General features: G+C 46.5%; 1 protein-coding gene across 1 annotated transcript in view; it reads left to right on the top strand.

The window, feature by feature from the left end:
• Positions 1-20,246, top strand: part of TEKT5 (tektin 5) — a 45,777-nt gene that overhangs the window by 2,953 nt on the left and 22,578 nt on the right. Inside the window, exons 2-5 of the mRNA XM_063101094.1 lie at positions 951-1,034; positions 1,624-1,694; positions 7,559-7,702; positions 11,613-11,835. Coding sequence (XP_062957164.1) covers positions 951-1,034; positions 1,624-1,694; positions 7,559-7,702; positions 11,613-11,835 — 522 coding nt within the window. The remainder of the gene's footprint in view (positions 1-950; positions 1,035-1,623; positions 1,695-7,558; positions 7,703-11,612; positions 11,836-20,246) is intronic.

Here is a 20,246-nt window from a genome sequence, read left to right as displayed (position 1 = left end):
TCCTCAGTCTCTCCCAGGAGTGCTCTGAGCATCCCCCTCCCTGTCTTCTCTTCCACTCTGCTTAGGTCACCATGACAGTTGTAAAGGCCCACAGCTGTGTGGGAAGGTGGCCTGGGGCTTACCTGGCTCTGACCAGTTTCCAAAGCTTTCCTCCCATTTGGGGAGCTCCAAAGAGGGGTTTCATGTTTATTCATAGATGATACTAATGGATAGTGTTCTGAGTGCTTTACATTTGTCAAGTTTTCTTAATCTGTGCAACAAACCTGTGAGATATGCAACAATAATGCACCCGTCTGCAGATGAGAAAACGGAGGGTCAGAGTGGTTAAGTAATTTGCTCAAGTACACATAGTAGGAACTGGCAAAGCCTGGATGTGAACTCAGGAGAGAAGCTACTTCGACAGCAGTTGATACTGTCGTATCTGAAATGATAGTGGAGTTTTTTTTTTTTTTTTTTGATCGATAAGGGGATCGCAACCCTCCGTACGGTGTGGTCCACACCACGCTCAACCAGTGAGCGCACCAGCCATCCCTATATAGGATCTGAATCTGCAGCCTAGGTGCTACCAGCGCCACACTCCCCGAAGTGAGCCACAGTACAGCCCATGATAGTGGAGTTTTACTGTTTCTTATTGTAATTTGGGAAGGCTTGGGGCAGTTTATGGAGATTATGGGAAGGGGTGTTAACTCCCACTTCCAACCACAGTTTGTTCCCAGGACCCTACCTTATCCTCCTTTCTCTACATGGGCCCTGCATCTCCAAATGCATTAGCCCAGGGATCCCACAGTCCCCATCAAGGGAGAAGGGAGGCAGAAGCCCACTAAACACACAGGAAGCACCCAGGCCTGAAGAAAAGACCATATAGTGGCAAAGTTAGATGCGAGTCACCTCTGCTCAGGATCTACATACAGCTGCAGGGAGAATACACTCTTTCCCGCTGCTCCCTACAGGTGGCCCTGGAGTGTCTGTACCATCGCGAGAAGAGGATCGGGATTGATTTGGTGCATGACAACGTGGAGAAAAATCTTATTCAGGTAAGGTGTCTCCTGGGTCTGCCCAGCCCTGGAAGGAGGAAGGGAGGGCCAGCTGGTCAGAGAGGTTTCTGAGCTGCCAATCGGGAGCAGAAGCCACACATGTCACCCCCGGGGGAAAATTAGGGCTCAGACAGCATGGGTGGGGGCCTAGGTTGCAGTTTAGGAATGAGGAGAAATGGAGTCATTTGGTCCTCAGTCTTTTCATCTTCAAAGTGGGCATAATAATAATAATACCACCAATAACAATCATAAAAGCTAGTGTTTATTGAGCACCTAATATATTTACCATACCACTTCATATACATTATTTAATTAAATGATAAAATAATCTGTAGGTGAGCACTTGGCACATAGTAGGTGCTAATTTTTTTTAAGCTGGAAGCATATAAAAAGGAAAGAAAGTAGAGCAAGAAAACATGCAGCTTCCACCCTTAACCTCAGCTGTCTGGCCCTGGGATCACGGGATTGAGGCAGGAACCCCACCCTGACATTTCACTTGCGGGGTTGAGGGTAGGCAGAGAGAGGCAAGGTGAAGAAAGCATTATGGGTTTCTAAGGAGCAACCCTCTTTCTGACATTTTTCATTTCAGGAAGTAGATTTGCTAAAATGTTGCCAAGAACGGATGAGAAAATTAGCTCAAAGAATTGATATTCAGATGCGGTAAGGGCTTCTTTCTCTTCTCTCTCCTTGGGGTTTGTTCTGGGACTCCCAGATTTCTAGGGGCAAGCCAGAGGGGCCTGCTTGTCTCTGGGTTGTTCTTCTGGTCAGGGTGAGCTGTTAAATGTTTAGCAACCAGCTCTCCAGAAAAAACATGAGTCTTGATTTGTAGATTGGTCATTTGCTGTGGTGTAAATGCTACCACAGTGGCTGATTTCAGGCTAGCCATATGATGTTGCTGAGACGTGCACTTTCGATGCTCCTGAGCCAGCGCATCACAGATTGCACTGTTTGCAATGAGGGCTCTTTTATCTGTGGTTTCCCCATGTAGGCAGCAAGGCCAGGGGCTGGGGCATCTCTAGAAGGGACCTGGTGAACCCCTTAAGTCAGGAGTCTTCACAAGGAATCAGCTTTTTGTTCTTGGAATATTAGGCAACTGGTATCCTGACGAGCCAGGAGTCCCCTCTCATAATTAAAGGGAGGTTGGAGTTTTATGGTGCTTGGGGCCTATAGCTAAGCCCTTGTCACCTGGTTCCCTGGAGGCAGCCTCCCCACCTGGCTCTGGAATGGGGCACTGAACTTTAACTCTTTCAGGGCTGCTTTGCTAGTTTCCCTCCTCATTTACTCTTGACACAGAGACACAGATGGCCAGGGGCATCTGGCCACCTTGTCAGAGCTGCCTTTCCTGCTGTACAATGGACACGGGCAGCCTGGGTGGGACGCTAAAGTGTCAGGCAGCTTGCAAATCAGCGCCAGGAGCTCGGTGTCCCGTTTGCTGTGCCCCAGGAACAGCAGTCACTTCCCCCTCCAGTTGCTCTTTGACTCCCCGAGGGGGTTATAACTGGGCTCCGGGGATAAGAGGGGATCACCCAGGACAAAATGGCATCGAGGGCCATGTTGAAAAGGAAGAAGACACTACAGGAGAGTCTTTGACCTAAAGATCAAAGGGTGTGGTTGGGGCAGACAAATTGGGGCGACCCAGGGAGACATCAGAGGTGAAGTGTTCAAAGGAGGTATTAATACAGCAGGGCCCAAAATGGCAGTTGAAAGGATAAATACAGGGTTGAATTCAACCATTTTGTGTGTCTCTGTCCTGATTTCTGACATTCCACCTACCACCTGGACGATTGGTTACCAACTGTCTGTCTATAAGTTAATTTGCTTTAAAAAATCTTAAACACTCGTATTTAAACCAGCAAGTTTTAACACAGGGAGAACTTTGGGCTGGCCGATGTCTTTTTTTAATTGTATTTTTCTTGCCTTTTTTTTTTAAATTTTATTTTTAATTGACAGATTAAAGTTGTATGTATTTATCATGTACAACGTGATGTTTTGAAATATGCGCACATTGTGGGACGGCTAAATAAGCTAGTTAACATGTGCATTACCTTACGTAGTTATTTTTTGTGGTGATACCACATAAAATCTACTCTCAGTGATTTTCAAGAGTACAATGCATGGTTATTAACTGTAGTCACTATGTTTTAAGATAGATCTCTTGACTTATTCCTCCCTGTCTGAATGAAATGTTATATCCTTTGACCAAACATCTCCCCACACCCCCCTGCCACTGTTAACCACCATTCTACTCTCTGCTTTTGTGAGTTTAACTTTTTTAGATTTCATGCATAATTGAGATCATGTGATGTTTGTCTTTCTGTGCCTGGGTTATTTCACTTACTTAACATAATGTCCTCCAGGTCATCCCTGTTGTCACAAATGACAGAAGGCTGAGCAGTATTCCATTGTGTGTAGGTACATTTTCTTTATCCATTCATTTGTTGATGGACATTGTGGTTGATTCCACATCTTGGACGTTGTAAATAACGCAGCGATGAACACGGAGTGCAGGTGCCTCTTTGACATACCAACTTCCTTTCCTTTGGATATATACCTAGTAGTGGAATTTCTGGATCATATGGTAGCTCTATTTTTAATGTTTTGAGGAACCTCCCTATTGTTTTCCATAATGGCTGTTCTAATTTACACTTCCACCAACAGTGTGCAAGGGTTCTCTTTTCTCTGCATCTTCGCCAACACTTATCTGTCATCTTTTTGTTAAGAGCCAATCTAACAGGTGTGAGGTGACATCTCATTGTGGTTTTAATTTGCATTTCCCTGCTGATTAGTGATGCTGAGCATTTTTTTCATATGCCTGTTGGCCATTTGTATGTCTCCTTTTGAAAAATGTCTATTCAGATCCTTTGCCCATTTTTCAATCAGATTATTTGTTTTCTTGCTATTGAGCTGCTTGAGTTCCTTATATATTTTGGATATTAACTCTTTATCAGATGCATGATTTGCAAGTATTTTTCTCTCATTCTATAGCGTGTCTTTTCACTCTGTTGATTGTTTGCTGTGCAGAAGCTTTTTAGTTTGAAGAAATCCCATTTGTCTATATTCGCTTTTGTAGCTTACGCTTTTGGGGTCTTATCCAGAAAAAATCATTGCCCAGAAAAATGTCATGGAGCTTTCCTCCGATATTTTCTTCTTGTAGTTTTACAGTGTCAGGTCTTACGTTGAAGGTCCATTTTGAGTTGATTTTTGTATGTGGTGTGAAATATGGGTCTAATTTTATTCTTCTGCCTGTGAATTTCCAGTTGTCTCAACACCATTTATTGAAGAGACTGTCCTCTCCCCCTTATGTGTTCTTGGCATCTTTGTCGAAAATCAATTGACTATAAATGCATGGATTCATTTCTGGGCTCTCTATTCTGTTCTCTCTTGCATTTATTTTTGTGATCTCCTATTTACAGCAAGAGAGAATGGTTTTCCATTTGGGGCTGACACAGGGATGTTGCAAAACATGGCGTGCTGGGGGAACAGGAAGGCTGAGGTTTGGGAAAGGGGACAGTTGGAGCTGGCAGAGTGAACAAAAGCCTGGACTTATACCTGGGGAGCTGGGCTGCAGAGGAGAAATCCTGAGACTCGGGTAGAGAGGCTGCTTGTGCGACCCCAGACAATGAAACAAGAGATGGGGCGGGGGTGCTGGGACAACTAGAGAGACTGAGACAGACAGAGACAGTCCCAGACACCGAGACACACAGGGAGAAACAGAATGAGTGCTGACATCAAGAGAGACAGAGAAAGAAAGACAGGAAGAGATAAACAGATAGGGAGCAGGGAAACAGAGGGGCAGAGAGACACAGAGAGAGACAGACATGCCAGACAAACAGAGAATTCAAGAAGTGAGACAGAGACAGAGAAAAACAAAGAGATGGAGAGGGACAGAGATGGAGAAAGAGAAGAGAGAAGGAGATGCTTGGAGAGAGATCCAGAGAGAGACTGAGGCAGAGAGAGAGAGGGTGGGGAGGGGGTGAGAGCAGCTGAGGGGATCCTCTTTCTTTGTGGGGACTCAAGGCTGAGACGCCCTGGACACAGGCTGTTTGTCCTCGGGCAAAGGACGCCTGTCATAGATGGGGAGGCAGCTTGTGCTGCTGGAGGGATGGGGATTATCCTAATTAACCTACAGCTGGCTAGAGCCTCGTTAGCCTGGCAGAACTGGTGTGTCCTCACCCCCTCGGGGAGGCCGCCACTGATCTGCTCAGGTGGCCACCTTGGCACTGGCAGGCGCTGGGCCATTGGCTCGTGGTTCTCTGGGCAAGGCCTGAGGCCCACATCTGGACATGACAGTTTCCTCACTGTACCAGGTGCCCCAGCAAAGCAGAAAAGGCTCTTCCTGACTGGGGAGGAGCCAAGTTTGGGCTCTTTCAGGTGGGCTCACAGCAGAGCAAGACTTGGCACCGGCCGAGCCCTCAGTCATGGGTCAAGTAGGGGAGCCAGGGCTGCCCCCTCTTTCCCCAGGCCTCATTAGCATGGGCCAGGCAGCTGGACCAGCTGGATTCTGAGGCCCCCAGTTCCCCTCTAATGCTCTGACGTGTTTGCTTTCCAAGATCTGGTCTTTCTTCACACTCCAGTTCATTAGACAGAATGGGGCCCCATTTCTCCACGGCTCTGCCAATTTGGAAGGCCACGAGGGCCCTGGGATGGTTCCTCCTGCCCTGACATGACTTCCTGTGCTTCCTGATAGGTGGGAGCCTGCCATCAGGATTTATTTCCTTGCCTGGCCTGCTTGAAGTCCATCACCAGCAACCAACATCCATCGCAGGAAAAAGAGAGTGATACAAAAAAAACCCAGACAGATGGAGAAGAGAGAGGGAGAGACACATACGCCCTGAGACAGAGACAAACCAAGAGAGAATAGTCAGAAAGAGGCAAAGATGAGAGACAGCGAGAGACAAAGACACGGGGCGGGAGGTAGACAGAGACCAACGTGAGACCACCCATTTTAGCTGGTGTCTGGACATAACCTCGCATAGTGAAAGTTATTCCCTTCTCTACTCTTATACTCGTCTAAACACTTCAAGGCAATAGTACCAATCGATGGTTATGTGTCTTTAACAATGACCAATGTTTTTTCAATCAACAGGGAGATAAGGGTTCAGGCTTGGAACCTTCTAGAGGCAATAGATTCTAGCTAGGATTTGGATAGAATTACTTAGTATTTATGTCTGAGGTGACCTATTAATGGGAAAGGTTATTGTTTCCCTTTAAAGACAGGATCATACATTTTCCTTTTAAAATACATTTATTTATATTTTAATAGTTTTTGAAAAAAGAATATTAAGTAAATAATAGCACAGGTACTTCAGAATTCGGCAAGAATCGTAAAAGTGGTTCTCAGTGTCTGCAGTTTGGCAAATAGTGGTCTTTAAGCTTAAGCTTCTCAGCCAAGATACCAGCCCCCCAGTCTCAAACCCTGGCTTCCCCACCCCCATTCTCCTTTCCTCACCTGGGCAAGTCTCTGACCCCGCCCAGTCCCAGACTCCACCCACCCAATTCCTGTCTTTGCCTAATCCCTGACCCTGCCCAGTTCCTGACTCCACCAATCTCTGTCTTTGTCTGGTCCCTGACCCCGCCCAGTCCATCACTCCTCCCAGTCCCTGACTCCACCCACCCAATCCCTGTCTTTGCCTAGTCTTTGGCCCCACCCAGTCCCTGACTCTGCCCCAGACCCCAATTCTGCAGGCCTTAATGAGCTGCTTTCCTGTCTCTGAATGCCTGGGTGTTTCTAGCTTCTCTTCCTTTACACATGTGGAGTCCTCAGCTTGGAATTTTCATTCCCACAGACAACCTTGTCCATAATGTCTACTCTTATGTGTTATGAAAACCCAGCTCAGACATCTCCTGGGGAAGCCCTTCCTGACCATCCTCTCACCCTGAATTAGTGGCTTCCTCCTCTGTGTTACTTTGTATCCTTCTCAAACCCTCACTGTTGCCATTACCACTCTGTACTATATTCATTTTCACTGTATTTGCTTACACCAATCTGTGAGCAACTTGAAGGCAGTGACTGGGTCCTATTTGTGTCTTATCTCTCTGTGCCCAGCACAGGTCAGACAAAATGATTGATTTTTGAAGTGATTTAACTTGATACAGGCTTTGTCCAAAATGTGTATTGATATCTTCTAACTACAGCTGGAAGGACAAATCTGGCCCACCATCTGTTTGTGTAAATAAAGTTTTATTGACAGAAAGCTATTTACATATTATCTGTGACTGCTTTCATTCATAGTTGAGTAGTTGCAACAGAGACAATATGACCCACAAAGCCTAGAATATGTACTATTTGACCCTTTACAGTAAATGCTTGTTCATCCCTTTTCTAAAAGACAACAGATTAGGAGGGAGGTGGGAGAGTGAGGGAGGCTCTGGGTGCATGGTGGGGACGTCAAGGTGGGAAGAGAGCTGAGAAGCCACTGGGTGTGGACAGAGCACCTTCCTGCGAGTCCAGGGATTTGGCTTACAGGACTGGCTCTGCATTCACCTGCTGTGTGACTTTGGGGACAAATCCTTCCTTCCTGCAGTGATAACCGAGATGCTCAGCATGCTCTGGAGAGGGACCTCGAGGACAAGAACTCAGCCCAGTTTATTGATGAGAAGTGCTTTAACCTGAGAAACACATCAGACTGCATCAGCTTCTTCCATGGTGTGGAAAAAGTCGATGGCACGTAAGTTTTAGGCTCTCTGTCCCCATCCCTGGTCATGTCCAACAGGAATGAGGGTTTCTGCCCCTGCCAAGGAATGATAAGGGCCCTCGTGTACCAGTCCAGGGAGAGGCAGTGTGACTGAGTGGGGATCCTCTGTTGCATGCAACATAATCCAAGTCTGGCTAACTTAAGACAAAATGGAATTTACTGGATTTTACTGGTTTTGGAGGAGTCACAAACTCAAGGGGGAGGCTGGAGGGGAAGGTTCTAGCAGTTTGAGTGAGTGAGGGAGTGGGAGCTAATCACCTGTGTCATCAGAGGGCCCCATCTTGTTCCACCTTGCTCAAGATACAAATCCCAGAAAGAGAGGGCATGCAATTGGCCTAGTGAGGGTCACACGGCCACCGCCACTCAGCAACTCCACTAACCAAATTCTAAAACAAAACATCTGTAACCAGACAGAAGAAGAATTCTTGTTCGGCAGGGAGAGTCAAGTGACACCCACCAGAGAGGCAGCCGTGTAAGACAGTGGATTATGGAGTTGGGCTGCCTGCCTTCAAATCCAGTGTCCATGCTAACACTTGAGCAAGCTGCATATCTCTTTGGGTCCCATTTCTGCATCTACACCACTGGAAGGAAAATAGAATCCTTTTCTGGGGGTGGTTGTATTAAAAAGGTGTGTGTGTGAAGTCGTAGACACAGAACCTAGTGTGGAATACCAGCTAGCGTTTATTGAGTGCTTGTTGTGTGAACTTGTTTTCTTGTTGTGGTAGCTACAAGGTAAGTGCCTTCTGTATGCCTGGCACTGTCTTGGGCGTGTGGAAGCATTATGGAATTTCATGCAGAACTAAGACCTGCTTTCACAGTCAGTAGTCTGAGGTCTGCAATACTGAGGGCTCGGGAGAGAGATGTTTTGGGTGCAGGTGGTGGTTGGTTGTGGGGGGTGTCTATCTTAGTTTTTGCACCGCAGTCCCCCCCCACTTTTAAAATCTCTAACACATAGAATTGTGTGTGGCACATGTAGGTATGCAATAAATATTTGTTGAATGGAAAAATGAATGAAAGGAGGGAGGGGGAGAAGGAAGGGATCTTGGCAAATATCGAAGTATTGAGATGTCCCTTTGAGATTTCTGGCAATGACAACTTCTGCGGACACACCTCCTCTTGCTGACAAGGTGGCCTCTCCCATGGTGCTGGCAAGGTGAGCAGGACTCCAGGGGCTTGGCCCCCCTCAGCCACAGCTGGCCATCTGCACAAGAAGTCCTGAGGGAGTCTCTTTCCAAACAGATGTCTCCCTGAAAACCTGCTGGCCAGGCTGGCTGGTGGAAACTCTGATTTCCACTCCCAGGAGGGGCCAGCTATTTAAAGTCCGTCTTCTAGTGATTCTAGCTGGAAAGCGAGAGCTGCTGTTTGCGATGACTAATTGCTTCCCAGATGTGCTAGCTCAGGGCTTTGTATTTGGGGTTTTCCTAAATAAGGGCCATGTCTGGGCAGATTAAAGAGGATGTTTGGTGACTGTCTGAATTGCAGAATCTCTGTTCACTGCAGTTTTCATTGTCATGGATTAACTGATGATGATGGTGATGATGACAGTAGACACCTTTTACCTGATGCCTGCTATGTGCTAGACACTGAGCTGAGAGCTTTGCACGCAGCGTGTCGTGAATAATAAACATTCATCCAGTGCTTGCTATGAATCGGGTGTGCTGATAGGGCTTCACATCTAGTCAGTCACTCAGCAACCCGGAGGTACCATTATTATCTCCACTTCACAATGAGGAGACCAAGGCTCAGAAAGGTGAAGCAACTGGCTCAAGCTCACACAGCAAGTGGTAGAACCGCGATCTGAGCCAACATTGCATATTGAGCCTGTGTGTTTTACCAGTGTGTCTTCCTGCCTCCCAGCTGTCCCCTCTGTCTTTAAAAGACTTGGGCTCGAGAAATCACATTCCCCCTACTGAGGCACACTGCCTGCCTAGGAGACAGGCTGTCTTTGGTAAATTTCCTCTGGGGAGAATGTGATTAAGCGGGTTATTTGCTCAGCTGTCTGCTCCAGGGGAGGGCAAGGGCTTGGAGGTTGCTATTCATGACACTGACAGTGTCCCATGCAGCATCGATAGATACACTCAGTAAATCTGCAGCTTTCTATCTGCTGTCCTTGGCCACTCCTCCTCCTTTGATGTCCTGCGTATGGTGAGTAGTTGTGCAACCTTGGACAGGATGCTTCACCCCTCTAACGTCAGGTCTTGGTTGGATGTAACTCTGGACCAGACACAGTGCCCTCTTCTACACCAGAAGCCTGAGACCCCTGTTTATTGCTTGATTTTAACTCCTGCAAAAGCCAGGCAAAATAACCACATATATATGTGGTTGTTTTTAAATTTTTAAAATTTCTATTTACCATACAACCTAAGTGTGCTTTAAAATGTCTGAAAAGAGAGTTCTATTTCAGAAAATTGAGTTCCTTTTTTCCTGCTGCCTGAGAATTAAAATCTGCATTAAGAACTGGAGACTTCCAGGGCTAGAAAAGACCTTGAGAAGTCATCTAGTCTGGTTTACCCAGGCCCCGAAGCCAGCTCAAAGAAATGCATGTATCTCCTCAAAGGCTTCCCAGAGGAGAAAACCCCATAAGATCCATTGGTTACTTGCTGCAGGGATTTACTTGCTCTGCCAGGAAGAACTTTGTGTTGTCTGAACTGAGCGAGTTGCTTATGTGTCACCACCTCTGAGAAGCCTTCGCTGCCTGCCCTTGCTAACGTAGACTGTCTGTCTCCATTCATCCCCCCATATCCATTCTCCAGCTGCCCTGCTGTGTGTCCTGTAGAGGTGGCTGCCCTCTGTAGATGGCCTCTCCTACACTCTCTGCCCTTTGGTTTCCAGTTGGGTTTAGCAAGGAGGAGGGATACCAGCAGAAGCCAGAGGGTGGGAGGAGAGAGATGTCAGTGATTTATTCTCTCTGCTCCCTCCTTCTCTCCCTCCCAGGGATTTGGCTCACCATGGCTTCTCCTCTTCTGGGGCTCTCATAACACTCATAATTCTGCTTCCTCTCCTCTTGCCCTTTCCAGCCATGGTGGTGACAGCTTTGTGCATCTTCTAATCCATGAGCACCTCTACACCCTTCTGAGTAGTATCCCACCTAGTCCCTTTTACTAAACAACTGACATATAATAACACCATTCCATTTGTCTCTCTTTCATCATCCTGTTTGTAAATCCCTTCATAACATGTAACACAATGTGTGGATATCTTATTTGTTTACTGTCAGTTCCCCTCCTCTGTAAATCAGTTTTTGCGAAGACAGGCATGTTGACATTCTTTTTCACAGCTCTACCCCGAGTGCCTAGAACAATGCTTGCTATGTGGTAAGTGATCAGAAAACATTTGCTGAATGAATGAGTCAGTGAAAGTAGCATGGCCATGTGCTCAACACCAAGTTGGAGGGACCCTGAGCCACCACTGTGCCCCAATGCCCGCTGTCTGGCCTGTCTGTGTTTTTTGTAGGGGGGAGGAATGTTAGGGAAAAGTGCTCTTTGAGGGAACCCCTCCTCTCCTACCGACTCAGAGTGTCCTTTCAAAAACCAGCTGCTTTCTCTGAGCTGCAGTAAAATGAGAGGGTCAGACCAGGACAGTGGTTCTCAACAGGTAACATGGTGTCCCCTCCCCTGGGGAACATTCAGCAGTACTTGAAGACATTTTTGGTTGTCACATCTGGGTGGGGCTGCTACTGTCATCTAGTACGTACAGCCCAGGGATGCTGCTAAACATTCTTCAATGCACAATGCAGCCCCCACTCCACAGAATTATCCTGACCCAAATGCCAAGATGGCCAAGGTTGAGAAACCCCAGATCCGGAGGTCTCCAAGGCCTGCCATGCCCTCCACCCTCTTCTGGCTCCTCACCTGTGTTAAATTTGCCCTCATGCCCTTTGCAGGATCTCTGTACCTGAGACCTGGGCCAAATTTAGCAATGACAATATCAGGCACTCTCAGAACATGCGGGCCAACTCCATCCGGCTGCGGGAGGAGGCAGAACACCTCTTTGAGACCTTGTCGGATCAGATGTGGAAGCAGTTCACGGACACCAATCTGGCCTTCAATGCCCGCATCTCCGAGGTGACGGACGTGAAGAATAAGCTGCAGACTCAGTTGGCCAAGGTGAGCAGATGTGTCTGGGGACCTCTGTCCCCTCTGCTAAACCCTCAGCTTCCTCCAGGGGGCCTTCACAGCATCGGGGCCTTCACAGCATCCGGGCCAAGCTGCCCCCCACCCTGGTGCTGAAATGGTCCCATTCATCCCTGTCTGTGATCTTGTCCACCCCCAAAGGGGGCAGGCACTGTGAGTGTCCTGGGGGGGGGGGATTTGAGCATCTGGGGTAAATCCTTCTTTGTTCACTGGATGATGGAGCTTGGAGTTTGGCCAAAGTTGGCTGGTGGCTCCCAGTGCCTATCACTTTGCATCTGAGGACCACATGGCTGAGCAAGAGGAAGGTGTGGCAAAGGCCTCCAGGAGACCTTTGTCTTTGCCATTCTGAACAGATCTTTTCTGCCACATCAGCATCTTTGGAAATGTAACCTTTTGACTTTCCAATGCTTCAACAGCACCTCAACAGCATAATGATCCCCTGTTGATAGGTGGGGTGATTTTTGAATTTGGGGAGTGGGAGGACTGTCTAATTCTGTCATCTGTCCTTACTACTCCTCCCACACCAACGCAGCCTTTATTCTCTTATTCGAGTGCATCATGCTGTTTCACACCTCTGATTTGGCTCCTGGGCATCCTCTCTGCATGGAATTTATCCTCCCTACTCAACGTAAATTTAGAGGGCCTGCGGGGTGCCAGATGCTGTGCTAGTCTCTAGGAATAAAAACAGGAGGAACACAAATGTGGCCCCTGTCTTCAGGGGACGGATGTTCTGGTTGGAGCAAAGGTGGCTACAAAATGTATGCACAGGAGGAACTGAAGGATGACAATCTGGTGGGAGAGGGGTGGGGAGGCAGGGTACTAGCCTTGAATCTGTGTTTGCAAAATAGCACCCTTCTTTACTGTGTCTATACTTGGGAGGTTTAGTGGGCTGCAGACAGAGTTTCAGGGAAATTTCCGGGACAGATTAAGCCCACCCACACCTGCCACTCTTTGGCTTGGGATATAGAGGAGGAGGCAGACAAAACAGAAGTTTCTGTCAAATAATTGCAAGGTGTAATTATGAGGGCAGAAGTGAGGGGATGAGTCAGAGATGCTCATGGGGGCCTCTGCTGGGTGGAGTAGACACGCAGGTGACATTTACACCAAGAGCAGATCAACAGGGAGTAGACAGCCAAAGGCCAGTGGGGAGAGTATTCCAGAGAGAGAATGGCAAATGCAGAGGGCATGTCTGCAACGGAGTTGGCGCGAGGAGCAGGCTCAGATCCTGTGGGTCCTAGTAGGTCCTAGTGAAGGGCTTGGATTTTATTCTGAGGACAGTGGGGAGACTTCAAAGGTTTAAGCTGGAAAGTATTGGGATCCAATCTCATCCTTAGGTTGGTTTCTTTTCCTCTGGGTGGAGGAAGGATTGTAGAGGTTGAGTGGACACAGGGAGAATGGTTAGGGGGCTGTGGAAGGCGTCTGGTGAGAGGGGGCACTGCCTGCCCTAAGGTGGTGGCATCGGAGGAGAGAGGGGAAGGAGGATATCTTGAGAAGGCAGAGTTGACATGTGTACCTTCCTTCCGTCCTTCGCGGATCATTTTCCTATTCATCCTCTAGAACAGGGTTGGCAAACTTTTTCTGTAAAGCAACGGAGAATAAATATTTTAAGCTTTGCGGGCCATGTGGTTTCTGCTGCAACTGCTCTACTTTGCTGAGATTGGCAAAAGCAGCCATGGGTCACATGTACACAAATGAGCATGGCTGTGTTCCAATAAAACTTTATTTACAAAACTAGGCAGTGGGCCGGATTTGGCCCACGGATTGAAATTTGCCAAACCCTGCTCTGGAATTTAGCTCAAAAGTCACTTCCTGATCACACACACACAATTTATTTGCACACACCTCCCCTGGCCAGCCCCTGCATCCTGTCACTATTTATCATCCCTTCTTCCACCCCTTACTGTGTGGTTAAAAGCACAGACTCTAAGTCTGACTGCTTGTGACCTTGGACAACTTTTTTTGGACAAACTTCCTTAACCTCACTGTGCCTCAGTTTCCTTAGTCATTGAATGGGAACAAGTATGGTTTGTCCTCAGGGCTGCCATGAGGATTATTTGAGTTAATGTACATAAACCACCTGAACGGGTGTCTGGTGTACAGTAAGCACCGTATCTGTGCTAGTGGCTGTGATTTTACTGCATTAGTTGATTTACTTGTCTGCTTCTCTTTGGATCATCGCTCCTGTTTCAAACTGGTACCCCCACTGCTTAGTATACTGCCTGGCGTGCCTTAAACCTTTGTGACATGCATGGAAGGACTCTACAACGTTGAGTTTTGTACTGATGTTTTTAAAATAACGATGCATGAATGAGTAAACCCTTTTAATGTCATCTTTCTTTCTCTCTTTGTGTGAAAAACCATTTTTAAAAATCATGGTAGAATTTACATAACACGAAATTTACCATTTTAACCATCTTTAAGTGTACATTTCCGTGATATTAATTACATTCTCATTGTTGTGCAGCGTTACCATCATCCATCTCCAGGACTTTTCATCTTGCAAAACTGAAACTCTGTAGCCATTAAACAATAACTCTCCTTTCCCCCTCCCCTCAGCTCGTGGCAACCACTGTTGTACTTTTCTGTCTATAAATTTGACTGTGTAGGTACCTCAGTCATATGAGTGGAATCATACAGTATTTGTCCTTTTGTGACTGGCTTATTTCACTTAGCATTATGTCTTCAAGGTTCATTCATGTCGTAGCATGTGACAGGATTTCCTTCCTTTTCAAGGCTGAATAATATTCCATTGTCTGTATATACCAGATTTTGTTTATCCGTTCATCCATCAATGGACACTTTAACATTTCTATATTCATGAGTCAATCTCCATGGAGATCTTAGAACAGTGTTTAGCATATAGTAAACGCTCAATAACTGTAACTATATGTATTGATATTATTATTGATGGAGATAAAAAGAAGGATCTTTTGGGTGGGACAGCAACACCTTTTCCCTTTCGAAATTTCTCCAGGGAAGTTTTGAATTATTACCAAGAGCCTCCTTTCTGCTATAATTAGAGAGTTTTTGCAACCTCGTGGATTTTTGTTAATAGTCATTATTTAATCACCAGCTGCTTTGCAAATAAGCTAGCACCCATATGAAATACACCAGATCCCAACACAGCGCTACTGACATTTGCCTGAGCAAGGATTTATCTTCTAGTTGGTGACTGTCTCACATGGGTTATTTCTAAGATCATAAAAGGAGTTGATGTAATGAAGATAAATATATAGCAACCATTTCACCTTTCAACAGTTTGCTTCAGCTGGAGGATTTGAAATGCTCACTTTAAAATGTTCAGTGTTATTAGTTGAGCTTAGCCTCATTCTCCTTTGGCAAGAGGCATTTCTGGAACATTACAGGGCCCCAACCTCACCTGTGCTGCAAGGCAATTCTTTCCCAAGTGGTCATAAAAGTTTATTTTGTCAGGCCAGGTCTACACGGCACACCATGCTGACAGTGGCTTGGGGCTATGTAGACAGCCTCAGCTGCTCACTATGATGCTGCAGTTCCATCCCCAAGGCCACACCCCAAACCTTGTAACTTGGGGTCTCGTCCTGCAGTAGCACTTTGAGGCTCTGGGGTGTCTCCTGATCATATTGACTGCTGCTAGAAGAAGGGCTGGTGACATCTCTGGACTGAAGCAGTTGCTGAGCAGAGTGGGTAGCTGCCTTGAGAACTGATCCCTCTGAGAGCCAAGCCCTGGGAACCTCCATATAAACACTGTCCTCCCACCTGCCTACATCCAGTTACCCAGATGAATGTGCATTTTAGGGGGGAAGTCTTAATGTGGGGGTAAAGATGCACAAAAGTCCTTTCCAGGGGAGGATTACGGGACCAGGAACACTGCTATAGAAAGTACTTATTCTCAAGTTGTGGGAACTTGACCCTGGCAGGTAAAATCATAGCTGTGTCACACGGACGTAGCATTAATATCATCGAATCACACAGTGAGAAAGTTATTCCTTCTTCAGTCTTTTTCCAGTCCTTATGGATGATCCTAAGGTGCTGGAATACCTTCCCTACCCACCTGCCACTCTCCCTTTTAAACACAGAAAGCCAGCCTCAGGCTAGGAACTTTAGGCAGGCAACAATATCCAGCCAGAGTTTAAATAACATGGTTTTCCTTTTGTCTCATTTCATGCATTTTTATGTTTTTTTCCATTTATGGCAAATGCTGCTGATTTTCCACTGCTTATAGTGACGTAAAGTTTCATTTTTAAATAAATGCACTTAAGTTTTTTTAAGAAACTGAGTTGATTTAAAGAAGAGAGTAAGCTAATCATGTTATGAGTGGTATGGGGAAATGGCAAAAAGTGGAGAGGGTGGTAGGTGAAGCTTGGACTCATGGAAAATGCGGTGCAGACCTGTGTGTTTCAAATATTACCTTGTGTGCAGTAATCCCCGAATCACCTGGATGTTTTGTTAAAACGCAGATCCTGATTGAGCAGGTCTGGGTCGGGCCTGGGAATCTGCATTTTGAACAAGCTGGAGGGGTACTCCGATGCTGCTGGTGGGGAGTGGTGAGAGTGTAGACTGTAGAATGTGGGGGCTTTGACAAACGTCTGGGTAAGCAGATGTCTCCTGCCCTCTCTCCTTCCCCCTCCCTCCCTCTCTCTTCTTCTCTTCCAGACTCAGAATATTGGGGGAACCAAATCCATCCAAAAGGCAAACCTCAGTCTTTTTAATTCTAATCAAATTTTCTCTATTCGCATTTTGCTTCCAAGCTCATGAGCCAAGCACAATCATTCTTCCCCTGAGGGGTCAGGCCAGGTCACGCCATCACATACATTGTGCCCAGTTTGTGCAGATGCAAATGTCTCTCTGGGGTTTCTGCCACCCCTGGGCAAGTAGCACATCCCCTAAGTCACAACCATTTTCCCATTGCTGTTATTTACATGGTCAGAGCTATGACATCAGGAACTGGAGTTTATGGTGAGACAAATGTGCCAGAAACACAGCCCCCATCAGGTTGGCAAAAAGAGAAGTTGATTTCTCTGCTTCCTCTTGACAGCACACGGGAGGCAGAGACGTGAAACAGATGGGGTGGGTGACTGCCACTGAGAAGAATAATGTAGCAGCTAGGGAAGGGACTGGATTATCATATTCTAGGCTGGACTGTCCAAAAACCACAGCCAATCACAGCAATAGCCTCATTACTTAGTCATCGTCTCCAGCCAGACCTGGCTCTTGAACTTTCTTCCTGTAACCAGCTTTGTACTCAACATCTCTACTTGGTTTTATAATAAGCACCTTAAACTTAACAGGCTCCCAACCCAATTCCAGAACATTCACCTCCACCCAGAGCTGTCTCCGTCTCAGTTGGCGACTCTGACTTCCAGATGCTTCTAGAAACTTCCAGATGCTTCTAGAGACTTTCAGGTGCATCCAGGGGCTCTGACTCTGAGGTGCTCAGTCCCAAACCTTGGAGTCTGCCTGGACACCTCCCACCCTGCATCTACTCCATCAGCAAATCCGGTTGGTTGTACCCTCAGAATCTCATCACTTCCCACCTGGTCCTCTCCTTCCACCTAGACCCTCACCTCCAGTATCTCTTGCCTGGATTATTGCTGTGATCTGGTAACTGTTCCATTTGCTTTGATAGTGCTTCCTCTGATCTTTTCCAATTTCAGGGTCAACTGATTAACTGGCAGCTAGTTTGGAGGGCATTCGATCCTTGAGTAAGCCCACTAGATCTACAGACAAAATAATTCAGTTGCTTTAGACTGTTCAGGAAACCTTGAGAGTTTAGCCGGGGAGAGCATGTGACAGGCTCTCCTTGGGTAATGCCTGCCGGGGTCCGCAGGTCATCATCTTCACCTTGGCCAAGCCCTGTCTGGGCCGCTGCTCTCCCGAGAATTTCTCAGCACCCCTCACCTCTGCAATGCCAGCACCTCACAATGCGAGGTGAATTCTAAGTAAATGTTGATCGAGTAGTTTACAGCAGAGGATGTTGAACTTGGCCCACATACTACTTGGCCTTCATATTTTTCCTTTAATAGCTTTATTTATATTTGACACATAATTAGTTGCACATATTTCACGTGTACAAAGTTTGAGAAGTTTTGACATAAATATTGTGAAGCCATAACCTCAGTCAAGGTAGTGACCATATATCACCCCCAAATCACTTGTGCTCTTTGTTGTTGGTCTCTCCTGCCCCTCCCCCATCCCTACACAACCACAGATCCATTTTCTGTCACTAGATTAGTTTGCATTTTCTAGAAGTTTCTATAAATGGAGACATACCATAGGTACTCTTTCTAAAATTTGGCTTCTCTGCATAATTATTTTGAGATTTATACTTTATTTCTTCTTATTGCTTAGCAGAATGTATCATAGGGATATTGTATTGTATGGATATACCACACTGTGTGTACCGTATGGATAGACCACAATTTTCTTAGCTATTTACATGCTGATGGATGTTTGGGTTGTTTCTAGTTTTTGGCTTTTACAAGTAAAGTTGCTGTGAGCATTTATGTGTACACCTTTTTACGCACTCTCATAGAGTTTTAAAAAAATATTTGCTAAAAAATGGAGAAAATATTGCTAAATATTTGCTAAAACATGGAGAAAAATATTTTTTATTTAAAAAATATGTGCTAAAAACTCAGATTTCCAGGGTCTCTGGAAACATTGGGAGCTCTGGCAATTCCAAGCTTACATTTCTACAAGGGAACAGAGGGTAAGGGTTGAGTGGCCACTGCTTGTCTTTGGACTGGGCCCGGCCTCTCTAATTTGCCTCAGTCCCCACCACCCCCTAGAAAGCCCCCTTCACGTATTTGCCTGGCTCAGGTGAGCCTGTGTGTTTTCACATTCTGTTTTTTGTTTCAGAGGAAATACAGGGAAGCAGAGGTAGAAAACAGCCAGACATGGAAAGAATTTAACAGAGTATGGAGTTGCTGTGGATTCTTAACCTTGAAAAGCTTTGCTTTTATTCTGAAGTTTCTCTGGGGTTTTGACTTGCAAGCAGCCATTAGCATCAGGGAGCCCTGGGCAGGAAGGTGCTGCCTCTGAGGGCTGAGGGCCCCGGCCGGTGATCTGAGGCCCCAAGTGCTTGCTGCCAACCCCTCTGTTTGTCCAGGGAGGTCTGGAACCCATTGTTGAGTGGGAAATGCTTTTGTGCTTTGCAAGCAGCGGGAGCCCTTCCAGCACCGGGGCCTTCAGCCAAGCTACTGATGGCTGGTTTCTAAAACTGGCCCTGCCCTGGGGAAGTGGAGCCAGCTGGCCTGCCCTGGGCTGCCCCTCCTCACTCAGCTGCCCGTTAAACACCACTGAATCCTCTCTTTCCACCTTCTCTCCATCAGTCCTTCTGAGACTGTCAAGGAGCAAGACTCGGGGTGACACTGTCTGTCTCTAACATCTCCCTTTCACTTGCCCATCTCCCTTCCCAACAGAAAGGATCAAGCTGCAGACTTGGGCCTTTGGAAGGCAACAGAACCTAATTAGCATGCATAAGTTCTTTTTTCCATTTTCTCTATTGTTGTGGTACCTTCTGTGAAGGGAAAGAGATGCTAGTTTTCCATGTGTGGCAAGTATGCATAAAGATTCCATTTCAAATACATTTGTTAAGGCCAAAAGGGGAGTTGATTTGAAGAAAAATATTAAATAATTGTACAGATGATATGTGGGTCATGGAAATATTATTAACAATGCTGCCCAAGGACAGAAATTTGGGAGTCACTGGCACAGTGGTACCCCTGTATCAGTATAGATGGCTCATTATGGGCATCCTGCCATGTTTTAAGAAAACACATCCACATTGTCACAGTATTCAACTAAAGAAACAGCCACCTGTCCTGATGTAGGGGTGACCAGGTTTCAAGGGCAATTTTGGCTAGACACAATTTTCACCCCATGTGCTGACTTTAGAACAACGCCTCCCACCCCCACGCTCCATAAGACGACTCTGCATGTTGGCGCTCAGTAATCAGTCAATGGCGGCTGTTCATTCTGTTCTGGCTTTCCCCTCTCATAGTGTTCTGCATTTCTGTAGAGGTTGAAGCCTGAGTAATTCTTTAACGCAGCCCAGGGGACATTTGGCCATGTCTGGAGACATTTCTGGTTGCTACAGCTGAAGGTGGGGGGCTGCTACTGGCATCCTGTGGGTAGCGGCCAGGGCTGCTGCTGCTAAACATCCTGTAATGCAAAGGGCAGCCCCTGAAACACAGAATTATCTTTGCCGTAAATGTCAATAGCACTGAGGCTGAGAAATCTTGCTTTGAGGGAATTTGAGGTGCCAGCAAGTACCAGGAGGAGAGTGTTTTAGGGGGGTGAAAGGCCTCCAGAATCTCTCAGACCTGAATAAGGTCTGAACTCAAAGACTAATCTAAAGGGGGCAATTGCCCTTTTATAAACTGAGGAAGAATATGGAAGTA

The sequence above is a fragment of the Cynocephalus volans genome, chromosome 6 (assembly GCF_027409185.1).
Source record: "Cynocephalus volans isolate mCynVol1 chromosome 6, mCynVol1.pri, whole genome shotgun sequence".
NCBI classification, from domain to species: Eukaryota; Metazoa; Chordata; class Mammalia; order Dermoptera; family Cynocephalidae; genus Cynocephalus; species Cynocephalus volans.
Note: the sequence above shows the minus strand (reverse complement) of the source record. Positions and strands in the feature narration are given on the sequence as shown.